This window comes from Gallinula chloropus (genome assembly GCF_964237585.1).
Source record: "Gallinula chloropus genome assembly, chromosome: 17".
NCBI classification, from domain to species: domain Eukaryota; kingdom Metazoa; phylum Chordata; class Aves; order Gruiformes; family Rallidae; genus Gallinula; species Gallinula chloropus.
The window spans coordinates 3,073,558-3,088,774 of record NC_140102.1 but is presented as its reverse complement, the minus strand read 5'-3'; the positions used below and the strand labels follow the sequence as shown (position 1 = coordinate 3,088,774).

Sequence of the window (15,217 nt, the reverse complement as noted above, 5' to 3'; positions counted from 1 at the left end):
CATTTTTAAAACTTGTTTTTTGCATTTTTATTTTATCTGCATTTTTTTTGTTTCCACACCAATGCACAAAATGATTTGGAAGTGAACTGGTGTGGAAGGCAAATCTAGAGTAGGTGTAATGAAGCTGTGCTTTAGAATCAAAAGATGCACTTGCTGCCTCCAGTGAGGATTTGAAACGTTTTAGGCGTCTTTTTAAATTTGCTTCACTTTTTCATAAGCTAACATCTTTCCAGTAAGTTACCATAAATAACCCTGTGGCAGTGCAGAGGTGAGAGCAAGGACTGAACCTCCTTACAACGTTTGAAAACATATTTCTCCCATAGTACTACAATATTGCTAAAGGATGAAAATAAATCTCAGTTCTGCTGGTGCTTGGCTTTACTTATTCATGTTACTTCTCAAACCACAAAAATCTCAAGAAAATCGGTGCCACTGACTGTGAAACAAGTCATGTTTATTTGGAATCATTTTTAAAAAGCATATTAAGATGAAATTAATTAAGAATATAAAATTTGAATTCTCTAATTCTGCCAGTGACATCCTGAATAAGTGTCCCACTCACTGAAATATTTCCTTTTAAAGGGAGGAGCTGCAGCTACCATTACACTGACAGCTCTTAGAATCATAGAATCATAGAATGGTCTGAGTTGGAAGGCACCCCAAGGATCACAGAGCTCCAACCCCCTGCCTCTCTTCTAACCTTTTCTTTGTGTGTCCTGAAAGAAAAACTCCCAGAAAATTAAACTTTTGTTAGAACTGTTGAAATGAGCTGTTCCAATATTTCTTTAAAAGGTTACATATTTTTCTTTTAGACTTGAGATGTTGTGAATTTACATCCTAATTGCCAAATTGTTTCAGCTCAATTAAAACTATATTTTTTATGAGACATTAATTGTCCCATATCACAGTAGTAGAGCTACAAGTGAAGCCAGAAGAAATTGTGTTTCCTTAAGCAATTAGGATATGAAAAAGATAATGTAGAATGGGGGAGTTTAGTCTGTTCAGGAGGAGCTTCTATTTCTGGGGCGTTGCTGCCGGCAGATCGTGGTGCATTGCAGGAGGCAGTTGTAGTTCCAGTCATAGGGGAAGCTTGGTCCTGCTGAGCCTGTTCAACAGTCAATCAGATAAAAATTGTAATCTGGGGTCACCTGCTGCTGTGAATGAAGCTGATTCTTTCCACAGTGATGCTGTCAGAACCTCACAAACCTGAGCAACTGAGCAAGTTCTTCCTGCATGTGCTTGCAGATCGAGCTGTTCACTCCTTAGTACCCTGGGTGACGTTGTGACAGAACTGTAAATCTACTAAGACCTGGTTTTCTCTACAAAGTCTAAAGGCCCACAATAGTCCTAGCTTTATAATGAAGATTTTTCTGGACCATTGCTTCTGTCTGAGTTAATTTTTTATATGACAGCAATTTAATATAGTGTGTTTATAGAAGATTTCCTAGATTCTGATCATGGTAGGCACCGTGTTTAACGGGCACCTTCATCGTTGTGCAGTGTTTGATGTGTGACTTTCTGCACTGTCAAACACATCTCAGATGTTTCTTTGTCTGTCAGCAAAGTAGAACTTCCTAAATAGCAGATCTGGTCATACTAGGTGTGGTTTCTTGCTCAGTGCCTACTCCCCTTTCCATGTGTCATCTGATCTGTTCTGATAGAACCTATTCATATGATGCAAGCTGCTGTCCTCTGATCTCTGCTAAATTGATGAACTGTGCAGGTCTCTGAAGGCTCTTCCTTTGGATGGATGATTTTTTAACAAAAGATGATAGGTAACTGATGAGCACATTTGCCTGATACATGACAGGTAACATGGATGGATGGATGGATGGATGGATGGATGGATGGATGGATGGATGGATGGATGGATGGATGGATGGATGGATGGATGGATGTGGCAACAAACTCTCTGCCTGTGGAAGAACTGGATCATGGAGATATTTTGGGTAGAAGTAACTTACTTTTCTTTTCAAAAGCTTTTTCTGAGATGGTGCTGAGTTCCTAGGCATCCTGCCATAGTCAGTTGGCTTTGGAACCGCTCACATCATTTAAATGCATTTCCAACTTACTGAACAGCTTATGTTGTATCTAATTTCTGTTATATTGAGCCTGTGGTTAGATAACTGTGCCCCCTCAAGTTTCTAAATGCAGCTCAGGGGGATCACTTCTCTAAGTCATTGCAACACCCAGCCTGAAAGTAATATTTTAACTGAACTCTCATATTCAGCCCAGGTTTCTTGGAATATCTACCAATGGGGGAATACAGCTCAAAGGATTGTTCTGTTTGTAAGGCAGATGGCAATTTCTTGGCTTCCACAGAAGTAGATGGGATAGAAATTAATATCTTACAAATTTATGAGTCACAGGCTGTATTTTTTTCTCATCCTTCTAAAGGTAGAAGAGCAAAAGACCATATCCCACTTCTCATTGAATCACTTGCAAGCACTCCATTGATTTTAATGGAAACAGAGTATAGTTCCTTGTGAGAGGAACTCAGCATCGAAATAGTACTTTGGGGAAAAAGCTGAAAAGGTGTTTATATAGAAATAGTCATTGTGAAGTTCAGTATGGAATATCCAAGGATCCTGGGACGAGACATGCTGGTTTAGTGTGTGGATCTGTGTCATGCTGTATGCCCAGGATCAGGTATTGCTTCAGGAAAGGGCACATCATTTTCTCCACTGCTGTTACCAAAAATACTTTCTTAAGCAGCTATGCAAGCCTTTTACTTCTTGTATTCAGTAGGAATTCATTCCTTAGTGTGATTCACTTGAATCTTTTAATTTATGAAGCCTTGTTTTCATGAAATAATTCATCTTGTGTTCAAAGTTGGCAATCAGTGTTAGAAAATACATTCTCACTTTTTTTGAAAAGAGTTTTCTAAAATGCTTTGTGAGTGTTCTGTTCCATTATGTGAAAAAACCCCAAAACAAAATACTAACATGTGTTAAAACAAAATATTAATGTGCATTACAAAACCAAGCCATGTTGTTCCCAGTACTCACAACTGCTGCGTGCTGTGACAGCTATCACAAATGAATGTAGTATTAATAAAAAGCCTAGTTCTGTTCTTCATGTCTAGTTAAGGATCTCCAAGTTCAGTTTGTTTCATTATGTTAAATGAAAATAGCAGACATAGTGAAGCTTTGTAAATCATCTGGGGGTCGATTGCCCAGCTTAGGTAACGTTTTAGTAACACTGGCATCTCTTCATGTTAGACTGTATTTTAGAATGGGGTGTTTACTGGTTTTCAGACAAATGTTTCTGTCAGTCCATAACATCTACCTGACTGTCTCTGTGTCCATGCAGATTGCTGCCCTCGTTAACTAAAGCCTGAAAAGCTCCTTTCCTTCCTCACACTGGTTACTCCATACACAAGGGGACAGACAGTCGCTTGGCATGTCAGTGTGCTGCTCCTCACTTAGACAGTGAGCTGTCAGATCGGGCATTTGCATCACGTTAGCCACAGCAGAGTCATCTGAAAGCAGTCATTCAGGTTAAATAGATCTAGCTCTAATTAGAACCTGCAGCCAGAGGGATGTCAGGGGAGAAGACATGGAACCTCCCCTTCTGACAGCAGCCCAGAGCTACTCTGCATTAGAGGAGTCACTTACAGGTTTAGAGTGCTGAATCCACGCTCTGCTCTCCTGGGCACTCACCCCCCTGGCTGGGAATTCCAAGTGTCAGTCACTCACCAGAACGTTTGGCTGAAGAGTCAGATGTCACTACCAAGAGTCAGATCTCTGCTGTGATTTTGAAGCTCAGCACATTCATGCATTCAGATGTTCAAGTTAATAATACACTAAAATGTATTTTCATTTTCTGGGTGTTTCAAACATCTACTAAAGTAGTTCCATGTACCTGTGTGTCTATTCCTTTCTAGGTTGATCCACATTTTACAAGGGAAGTTAAAGAAAAGATTAAAAGGTAAGAAGTCTTTTATGTGCTTCATCCAAACGAAAGCAGTTGACTGAATAAGGGTTTTTTAGATCATGTGTATAAATGCTCTTTTGTATCTACAAATGAACATAAATGCAGAACTCTCTAGCAAATGTGTTCTGATGATTTGGCATGTAACATTCTCAGATGAGGTGCTTCACATGTTTTACATTTTAGAATACCCAGTAGATCTCTTCATGTTTCGTTACAGCTGATCTGATCACACCTGATTTAGAATTAGCTATAATTTATATGTGTTATTCTTTTGGGTCTTTTCATTCTTTCATCCTGGCTTCTGCAATATCTTGCATGCATGCTGTTGGTGGGTAAATGAGTAGATGGACAGGATCTAGATGGACAACTGTATAGCTTCTTTCTGTCCATAATGTCTGTGCTTCGAGATCAAAGGCTATAGGTGCTTGTTAGACTACACGGGGTTTTAGGGGTTTTTGTCTGAAAAGAAATTTTCTAGGGTAAACAACCATACTATCTCTGCACTGACAGTATGTCATAACAAAATCTGCATTAAAAATGTGTTTTCCAATTCCATTTTTTGAGAGAAAGTTTCTGTTCCCTATCAGGTTATTATAGGAAACATGGCTCCTGTGATCAGGCCTTTATACTCCAGTTGACACAGTTCTTTATCTCTGAAGAAGCTGGATGCTACTGCAGAATCAGAAAAGCAATATTTAACAAAGTCCAGTTGTCAGGGAGCTGGTCTTAATGTCAAATGCACTTGTGTTTCTGTCTGGCTTAGTGATCTCACGTTAAAGAGGCAGAAGCAGCTCATGAAGCAAAGGAGATGCCGGCTTTACAAATCCGTCACCAGTCTTACAGCTCTCATTCACTCATCAGAGACTGAACACCTCTCTTTACACCCTTCACCCTGATTCGATTGATCTTGATTAATTTGAGGAGGCTGAAGACAGTACAAATGTAACCATTCAGCAGAGAAGGGTGCTTATAATAAAAGAGGAAGCAGAATAGACCTTTCAGAACCACATTGTGTCCCCAGAAGCCAGTACCTGAAAAGTCAGCATCTCCCACAGTTGACCATTATGATGATCTTGCTCCATTTCCCTTTGCCATAAATCTCTGCATGCATCCCCTGTCTGGTACACCAGATCTTTAAGGGGAAATTGCACTCCTATCTACTGAACTCAGCTCCTTCATTTAAGGAGACCAATTGTGGTTAACAGAGTGTGGTCTTAAGTGATCAACTATAAAACTCCAGAACAACAGCAGTGTATACTCTATGGAGCTTATAACTGCACAGAATGCTAACAAACCTATGGTAAAGCAGCTTGCCTGTGGGCAAGTGATTGTTAACATCAGAACCTGATTTTTATATATTCATATATCTAAAGCTCCTATCACCATATTGATAAGCATTCTTTGGAACCAGTGTGATGGAACATGCCCGAATTGCTCTGACCACCTTCCATCACTGGAAGAATTGGTAGAGCAGGTTCTTAGGAGGTGACCTCTTTGTGTGCATTTTATTTCTAGGGCACCTGGAGTACATTTATTACAGGAGATACCACAGGACGATCTTCATGCTGCTATGAAAAGGTGCTTTGCTGTAGTGAACAGCTCCATTTCAGAGGGGATGTCTGCTGCAATTCTGGAGGTAATTACATCTTACTAGAAAGGCTTTTTCAGTGAGGTTACGGAGAATCTAAAATCACATTTTATCACTGGAAATGTGTGTCAACATTTTATGTCCATGTTTCAAAGCTAGTGAAGACAAAGCTAAAATATTACTTTTTGCAAGTGTAGTAATTAAGGTTTTCTTCCTGTGAGTTGACAGTTTTTTATGCTTTGTCTATTTATTTTTTGAAGGACAGAATGTATTTTTATCAATCCTGTTAAATTAACAATACAGACCTGAGATAGAAGAATCATTCTGATTTACTGGGGTTGTCACTATTCTTGATTCAACATCCACTTCCTTATAATGTTGCTGAAATAGACCTTCATTTATTTTTACATCCTTTCAAAAAGCAATCTAAGACCTGTATTTGGTTATTTAAGTCTGAAATGATTAATGAGTGAATGACATGCTCAGTTAATTTTTCTGCCATCACTATTGAAAATTAATAACCAGGTTTATTTCATACCTGTCAGAGTAGGGCACTGCTTAGCATCCAATGTTTTCAAGGAAAAAAATACTTAAAATGGAAGTTCTTTGGGCAGATTCTAGTCCTTTTTTTTCCTGGTAGCTGCTGGATGTTGGTTCATGATGATCTCAGATGATCACAGAAACTGTGCCAGGATTTGTATTGATGAATCTCCTGTTTCTAATGAGTGGTCACACGTTGCATTTCCAGCATGCATCTAAAAGTCCTTCATAAATAAGAACTAAGTGAGCACTGCAAGAGTTATAAAAGTTAGGTGGTGGTAAGAGAGCAAATGTGTATTTCCTTTGTAAAATGCCAGTGCTCAGAGGTGGGAGCAGATGCTGTTTCCCAGCACCAATGCTCAATAAGAAACAATTGCTACAGACCGTGATGTTTAGAACCTTAGCAGGGTGACAGGCTGGACAAATTCCCTCTGTTCAGTAGTTAAGGTGAAATGGAGTGTACCAACACAGTACACAGTGGCTGAATCAGGGCTTCAGAGAAGTAAAAGTGAAGTAACTATCACCTCCTCCTCAGCAGTTACACGTTCCCTTCAGGACCATTCACATTACACTTGACCGAAAATCAATCTGCTTTCTTTCCCAGTGAGTTAGAGAGGGTGGGGGAAAGAAGGGAACCAGAAAGGCTGTTGAGAGACACAGCATCTGTAGCAGAAGTGCAAGTGTGCTTGGCCTCATGCAAATTGTTATGCAAACTCAGGACTGATGGGACAGTTGGTATAATTTCCCCCTAGATTTTCCCATCAGATTTGAGCAGTTCACAGGAGCTCTCCTCAGCTTTCATCAGGAGAGGGAGCAATCTTCAGTTCAGTGCCATAACAAATATCTGGTAACTTGAAGCAAAAAGATAATGGCAGTTTACTTCAGAGGTAATGCTGGGCCTGCTGCAGGGGTTATTGATTATTGCTCTCCTCTTTTCAAGTTGCAGTCCTGACAAGCTTTGAATCGGACAAATAATACTAAATCATTAAGGAAAGTTTTCATTTGAGCTCATCTCTGTGAGGCTGAACTATTCAATTACCATCCCAGGGCTGTTAAATAGTCAAATTCTACCTCTGGTGGAAAACTGCCCCTTAAAGTTTCAGCTACACATTACTTGAGTAATTTATTTCCAATTCATACCCAGACCTGTCAAAAAAATTAAAAAAAAAAAAAAGACCACCAACAAATCTCCCTCCTCCAACAACTGTTTTTCTCACTGAAAACAACTACGTGAACAGAATAGTAAATACTTCCTGTTCTGTTTCTCTTCTTTCTCTCAGAATTACAAGGCTATTCTGGCAAAAGAGCTTTCTGTGCAGGATGTCTTTATATGCACTTGCTCGATGTTGTTCTTACATCAGAAGAAAGTCTACATTAGGATGAATCATAAGGGAGCATTAAATTTAATTGTTCATGTTGAATTTATTTCTACATATATACATGTATTTTTATACATATATACTAGATTATCTAGTACTGCTATTTTTGTGTTACATGTAGCTGCTCATATCATGTCCTAGGCCAATCTTATGATACATTTAATTCTACTGAAGACACTACTTGTACTAAAAACAAAGTGAATCAACTTCACTTTTAAGTCTTAATCTGAGTTTGACAGCTAAACAAGCTCAAATACACTGGCAAATGACCACAGGAGAAAAATGAAATTCTCTTTTCTAGAGACTAGACCTGTGGTAGGCTGTCAGCTATTTCATTGCCCATGGTAACATTTTCTTCTTCAGGAGAGAAAAAGATCCTGGTTCCCCTTTCTTCTGTTATTACATTGGTGGAATAATTTTAAGCCTGATAGGTTTGGTCTGTGTCCATCCATAATCACATATTGAAAATAAAATGCATCTTGAGATATTCCCAAGTGGAATATTTCCTTCTGGAACCCTCACTCTCCACCTTGCTTTTCTACCAGAAATTGTGAGTATGAGAAAACACATACAAGTTTTTAAGCTGTCACTGTTCTTGTTTTACCACCACCCGTTTCATTTTATATCAAAACATGAGGATGTGAGTTGCTAGCTGAAATATCTCCCACATTTTCTCAAGTAAGACACTTCTCCTGTGGTGCTGCCTCTTGAATTGCTCCATCAGTGACCACGCTGGTGTGCACTCCCCTGTGCTCAGCATCCTGAGAGCTCTGCTCTTGCAGTCCCACGTTCTGCTCAGCAGCATGGTGCTGTTGGTTAGTGATGTGGTAGCTGATAGCTATTCACCTTTTGTGGGAGGTATTATGTCGCTGCTCCTACTCTATACAGTTATGTAAGAATTATTAGAGAGAACTGTAACAAGGTGAGAGATTCTTCTTTGGAAATGATGATCTCCTGCGGGGAGACTCTCTTCACAAGGGGAAAAATAAACCCATAGGTGTAACCTGCTGCTTTTCACCAGCCTCAGCCCTGTATTAGCCTTGTGGTTGAATAGTGAAAGAAGGGCAGCCTAATCTCTGAACTGACAATTCTTAACTTGGAGTTTCTCATGGAAGTCACCTCACAGTGATTAAAAGAGCTGGCACACCTTCAGAAGCCTGAGCATGGGAGGTCAGTACCGATTTTGGGTACAACCTGAAATCTTGCATTATAGGAGGGAAAGTCTAATAGACATGGCACAGGCTTTATGAGACAACAGCTCTGGCCCAGCAGAGTCAGGATTTTCTGCAAGAAGAAAGTCTTTAGTTATCTCTTGAGAAACTACCTCAAGCTTGCTCTTTTTAGTACCTCAGACCTGTTTGAATTCTTCATCTAAAGTTTTAAGGGTTTTGGTATTGTATGTCTGTTTACTAGACAGTTGTACAGTGGGATTTGATGGCATCCTTATAAAATATCCTCCTGTAAAAATATATCTCTCAGAGGAAGTGTCAGTCTAATAAAGTCAAGTCCCTGTTTGAGATGGCCAGCAGTAGGAAGGGCCATCTGTTAAGTTCTTGTTAAATTAATAAGGCAGAAAACTCTGTATGAAATTGTTTTGGTCCTAGGCTGGAGATAACATCTTGCTTGAATTCAGAAATGCAAGTTTCTTTCTCTTGAAAGTTCAAAATTTAACAAGGTCATGAATCTATAAACAGTATTTTAGTATGAGATAAATATATAATAGATAAATAAGATAAATATATAATCATATCTCTTTCAACCTGCCTTGAGGTATGAAAGAACTAGAAACCATAGCTAATTACTTTATCATCCAGTACTGATATCCCAGAGATTTTGCTGTAACTGATCTATTTTTTCTTTGGCATTTGAAGAAGGGAAAACAAGCATGATAGAAAGCATTTAAAATACTTCTTTTCCTCAGAAAGCTCAGGAGTTTTGCATGGTCCTGGGCACGTGATGGAGAAGCTGGCACAATACTGAACAATTGTGTATGTTCTCTATATAGTTTGTAGGAAAATGTTTTGGACTTCACAACCTCAGAGTCCTTTTTTGGTGCTCTCGAGTATCCCAACTGGTGTAAAAGTCACTGGGGACATAAAGAAGTTATCATAAGAAAAGGAAGGTGGCCAGATTCTATTCTGCTGTAATGCTAAATCCAGTCTTAGACAATACATGAAATACAGGGGTAGCAGTTTGGCATATAAGCCATAGCAAACAGTGAAACCATCACAATTAAAATGAAGGGATGTTGTTAACCAGTAAAACTGAAGAGGGGCCAACAGGATATACATAGGCTAGGAGGAAGAAAATGAGAGACAACCCAGAAGACAGTAAATAAACCCTGCATTTACTCTACAAGGTCTGTAGTGCTGGTTAGCAATGCTTGTTGTGTAACATGCTTCCAAAGCTGAAATTTACACCCTGCATCCTTCTGAAAAGGCATTAAAATGCATTTGCAGGCAGAATAATGTAACAAAACAGATGGCCAATGGACTGAAATGTTATTTTATGCTATTATTTGTGGGACTTTGGTTAGTAAATTATACATATTTTCAACAATGCAGATGATTCTTTTTACTGCTTAAAAATAGACTAAGTATCGAAATTAAATTCTAAGCCACTTCATGCAGTAATTATTTACAGCTCAATCCATTTGTTTAAGGCTAGCTGGTATAAAGCCAGCCCCTCATCTTAGGTATTTGGCCATCTGTTCTGCCTTTCAGTAGCTATAATTCATTGGTACCTATGTGTTTTGGGAACAGAAAGTTTTCTTATGTAGCAGTTACTGCCCTCCAACTCCATGAGATGGAACAAATGTACCTTCCCTTTGGAGTCTGGAAATCATGGAAAATGAAATATAAACTTAGTGATCAACTTCAGTGAGTCACCAACTATGGAGCATTCAGAAATGGAAGTGAATGAGCATCTCTTGTGTGCTACAGCCCAGTATGTGCAGAACAGCACTGCTGTGCCAGCCTGTGCCCCCACGCCACTAGGTACAGTCTAACTCAACAGGGCACTTGTACACATACTCAGTGATGAACAATCAATGATACAGTGTCCCCTCTTCACCACTTCTGCCACGCTGGGATCTGAACTCCTCTCTGTCTTGCAGGTGACTGTGGAGATAGTGGCACTTCCAGCTGTCAGGCCTGAGGTGGTTGTGCTGTGGTTTGTGTGTCACTGTCCTTCATTCTTTCCCTTTTTTTTTTTTTTTGTTTTAAATGGTGCTTTTTTTCCTTCACTGGCCAAGTGCTTGTTTGCAACGAGCCAGCCCTGGAATGCTCTTACAGTTTTGGTTTTTGAACAGAGAAATAGAGATGAGGAGAGGGCCTTAGGCAGGTGACAGTGAAAGCTGACACACTTCACTGCCACTATCAAGCTCTTGATTTTCAGTTCAGAAGTTCAGGTAAAATATCTTAATTCACTGTTCATTGAACATGTTTGAGATCAGCAGCTCACAGACTGAACACAAGGGTGTTTAAGCCTGTCAATAGGGCCAAAAAAGAGCTAAATCGGAAATTCAGTCTCTCTTCACAATTATGGTGCTTCTTGGGAACCCCATGTTAAGTCTATAGTTGGGTAATCAGAGCCAAAAGCACCTGCCCTGACCTGCAGCTTCACAACCCGTCAAGCAGAGTGGGGCACCAGGATCTCTCATTCCTGGGGGGACTTGGAAGTTCTATGAACTTTGGTAAGTAGATACTGTCACCATATGTTTGTTTTTTTAAACCTACCTTTGGAAAACAAATTTGTTCTGTTTGACAGTGAAGTCAGAGCAAATAAGAACCTAATCTGTAGATGACCAAAAACTCTATTTCCTACCATGAAAATTATTTTTAAAAATGTTTTCTAAAAAAGCTTTAGGCACTTTGATAAATTCAGAAATCTGGGCTGTAGTTTCTATATTCCCCCATTTATTTATTCTGGTTTATGTTCACCCCATTAATCTATGTCTGAATTAACTCAGCTGACACAATAGTTTCTGATACAAAGTGTAGAACAAGCTATTTCATTAAGGATTACTATTATTTTTAGTGTTAACTGCTACAAAGCAGATGCTTGTGCAAGACACACTGTAAAATTTCTCTGTCCAGAGTAAATTCATATGCAGTGGTGATTTAAACAGTGTTTCTCTTGGATATTTTGAGTTATTAAGACATGTTGCTAAGTCACAGCAGTCCCTCACTGTTCCTAGGATAATTGGTTCTGTACTTATTCAGCCAGAGTATTTTTGTCTTCAGTTTTGTCCAAACTATAAAAAAGGATGTTTTTTCCCTTGGAGGTTTGTTTTCTTTGTAGACTGAAACATAATTTCTTCCCATCCAGGAGTGTAATGACAGTAATTAAAAATGCTTTCACTCTGAAGTGACAGGGAATCAATGTGATTTGGATGTCTTCCACAAAGATGATTAGAGGGCTGGAGCACCTCTCCTATGAAGACAGGCTGAGGGAGCTGGGCTTGTTCAGCCTGGAGAAGAGAAGGCTCTGGGAGGAACCTTATAGCAGCTTTCCAGTACCTAAAGGGGCCTACAAGAAACCTGGAGAGGGACCACTTACAGGGGCTTGTAGTTATAGAACTACATATAATAATAATTACGTATAGGTAATGACTTTAAAGTAAAAGGGGGTAGATTTAAATGACATATTAGAAAGGAATTCGTTACAAAGAGGGTGGTGAGGTGCTGGAACAGGTTTCCCAGGGAGGTGGTAAGATGCCACATCCTTGGAAACATTCAGAGTCAGGTTGGGTGGGACCCTGAACAACCTGATCCAGAAATGTCCCTGCTTAGTGCAGGGAGGTTGGGCTGGATGAGCTTTGAAGCTTCCTTCCAACCCAAACCAGGCTGTGATTCTGTGCAACAGATTGAAGATTTGGGGGGAGTGAATTTCTTTCTCTTAACACTGATAATTGTACAATGTGAGTTTTGCTGGTTTTACAGTCAGTGCATCTCAAGACTTCCAAAGACATCAATAGTAATTAAAGTTTCAGATGAGGATATGCATGAGCCACAGTTAAGTGGACAGGGTTTGCACAGTAGTTACTTTAAAATCTAAGCTTTTAAAAGTTTCCAGATCTTTTGGAAATGACTTACTCATTTTGAAGGGATGCTGTACTCTGCTCCTGATTCTGCAGACAACCTGAAATGCTACTATGTTGAGACCCTTTCAGTTTTTTTCATCTATATACCTATATGCACACATACATATACATGCAAATAAATGAATAAATACAGAAAGCAACTAGCCCATAATTTATGTGGAATTACAGCCTCCTCCTTCAGCTGTATTCCTTGGTCTCTGAGGAGTCCATTCCAATAGCTTTGTAGATAACATGTTCTGAAAGCTTGATGCATACTGAAAGCATAACCTTTTCTCTCCCCTCCTTGGTATAGTTCAGTCAGAAGCCACATCACTGCATACCTCCCTGCAGTCCCTGATTGCTCAAGGTCCAAGACAGGCTGTAGTAACAGATGCTGTCAAGAGAAGAACTCCTTCCAGAGTCCTACATGACTCAGAGGAGTCAGAAGGTGATGAACAAGAGCCAAGTGACTTCTGTGGTCCCCTCCACTGTCACTGAACTGCCCACAGCTCTCCAGTTCTGCACATGTTACAGAAAAAAATCTGTGAAAAGTGTGTTTTAATGGAACAAGAGGACAGATACTTTGTTGGGGAGAACTGGCTTTTTGTGTTCTCAGCTAATCTTCTGACCTGTGGCCAGGAACAGCTGGAGTTAACAGTTACAACCTTTGAGCTAAACTTACCCTCTTCAAGCCTGCATGTCAGGAGGTTCCAGTGGGAAACAAACTGCATACTTTAAGGTGGAAAAGAGTAAAGGATGAAGCAGCAATCCATGACTTTCTGGATTGATTGCTTCTGACAGTAGAAGTTACAAGACTAACAGAAATGTAAACAAAATATTTCACAGAAGGTCCATGTAGGAGATCACATGGTGGTTCTCAACTAAAAATCTGTAGAGGTGGGAAAGACGTTTGGTTTGTTGTTTCTGCTTTTGGTTTTTAAATTGACATCATTAACACCTCAAAATCCCTGAATCCTAATAAACTCTCATTTCCTTTTCCTATATTCCTCCAGGCAATGGATTTAGATGTTCCAGTGCTAGCAAGGAACATCCCTGGGAATGCAGCAATAATAAAGCATAAGGAAACAGGACTGCTATTTTCAAATCCCCAGGTAAGAAACCAACAAATCCTTAGACCTTTCCCTTCCCAAGGATTTCATTTTCATTTTCCATTGCATGCTTGTGTCTGATTGAATTTAGCTTTTCCACTCAGAAAAGTTTTTCTCAGATTCTCCTAAAAACCTGGCTGTTAGGCTGCCTTTCCTTGAAGCTCTGCTGTCTGACATTCACTTTGCAGTTCACTAAACTTTTACTAGGTGTCAGCCTTGCTGAATGTTTGTCTGGCCTGTGCTGCTTTAGTGCCTGGCAGCAGAACGGGGCTTCTTTCTCAGGGACCTGTTGCACTTTAGTTTTGAAGGTTCCATAAGCAAACCCTGGAAGAGATGCTATGTGTCTGTCATATTTCCCTTTAGTTATTAACTGAAATACAAACTCAGACAAGTGTTAGCTCACCAAAAGAGAACTGTGAGCCTGAAGCTTTAGATAATACACTATCTGTAATTTCTAGCTGTAACTGGTAATATAAAGCATTATTAGGTCCAAGATATTACTCACTCAGAAAATAATTAATGACTAAAATTAGGAAAAGTTTTAGAATGGTGTGTCTGTGAAGATAAGTAAGAGTGGGGAAAGAGGCAACACTACCTATATTTAAGTGCTGGAAATGTTAATTTCAGTGTATTTTCCTGCATTATGGCTTTGGTCTTACATATGTATGCCATGGAAGGTGACTTCCAGACACAGATTCCCTCTGTGTTTTTGTCCAACTCAGGATTAAAAAGAGACTAAAAGCGACCATTGGATAACACTGCAAAGTAGAAAATAGATCATATTTATTTACTTTGTGGAGTGTGTGTGTGATTAATGCCTCCTGGTGAGTTGTGGTTCAAGTACGTGAATTCTCTTGGTTATTTTTGGAGGGTTTTTTTAATATAAAACTACTTGCAGCCCATGGTTTGGTTTTGACCTCTTTTTAAATTGTTTTTTTTTTCTGTAATATTTAATGTATCCACTTTTTCTACAAAAAAAATTCCTTTGTTAGTTTCTGAAGTGTACTGTGTTTTGGAAGTATTCCCTCTTCTTGCAGCATCCTTTGGCAATGGGGTCCTTTCAGGCTGGTGGAGGCTAAGTTCTAAAGCTATTTACAGAGTTATTTGTACATGTATTTCCTGAAAAGAAGCCCATTGGTTTCGATATGCTTCTTCAAAACTTCAAGGATATATGATCATGTAGAACACACAGACTGAAGCCTCTCCTGATATTAATTCTGATACATTCTGTTGTTTCCCCCAACACACCGGTTACATTTGGCTTGATACTCAAATACATTATTCATACCAGCCCCAATTAGCTTCATCATACATCCTTGTAAGAAGTCTCTCTGTGATCTCCAAGCATCCTACATTCCAAGTGTTTATTTGGAATTGAAGGCCAATTAAAAATAAGCTGTTTATTTCCTCACTTGGAGGAAAGTGTAATTTTAAGCACAGAAGTTGTCCCAGTGGCATCAGTGACTCTGTACAAATGGCTGAGGACTTTCTTTTCTGTCAGAATTAGACTCACAGGCTGTAAATATGTCTAGAATGAGATACTCTTTCTTCATATCAACCCCTCCTGTCTGAGCTCCTTCCT

The 15,217-nt window shown here is 39.4% G+C and overlaps 1 protein-coding gene across 1 annotated transcript in view; it reads left to right on the top strand.

Moving 5' to 3' along the window:
• GLT1D1 (glycosyltransferase 1 domain containing 1) overlaps positions 1-15,217 on the top strand; it is a gene marked incomplete at both ends in the record, with an annotated part of 53,149 nt that overhangs the window by 32,282 nt on the left and 5,650 nt on the right. The window contains 3 exons of the mRNA XM_084272083.1: positions 3,887-3,930; positions 5,452-5,572; positions 13,540-13,638. Coding sequence (XP_084128209.1) covers positions 3,887-3,930; positions 5,452-5,572; positions 13,540-13,638 — 264 coding nt within the window. The remainder of the gene's footprint in view (positions 1-3,886; positions 3,931-5,451; positions 5,573-13,539; positions 13,639-15,217) is intronic.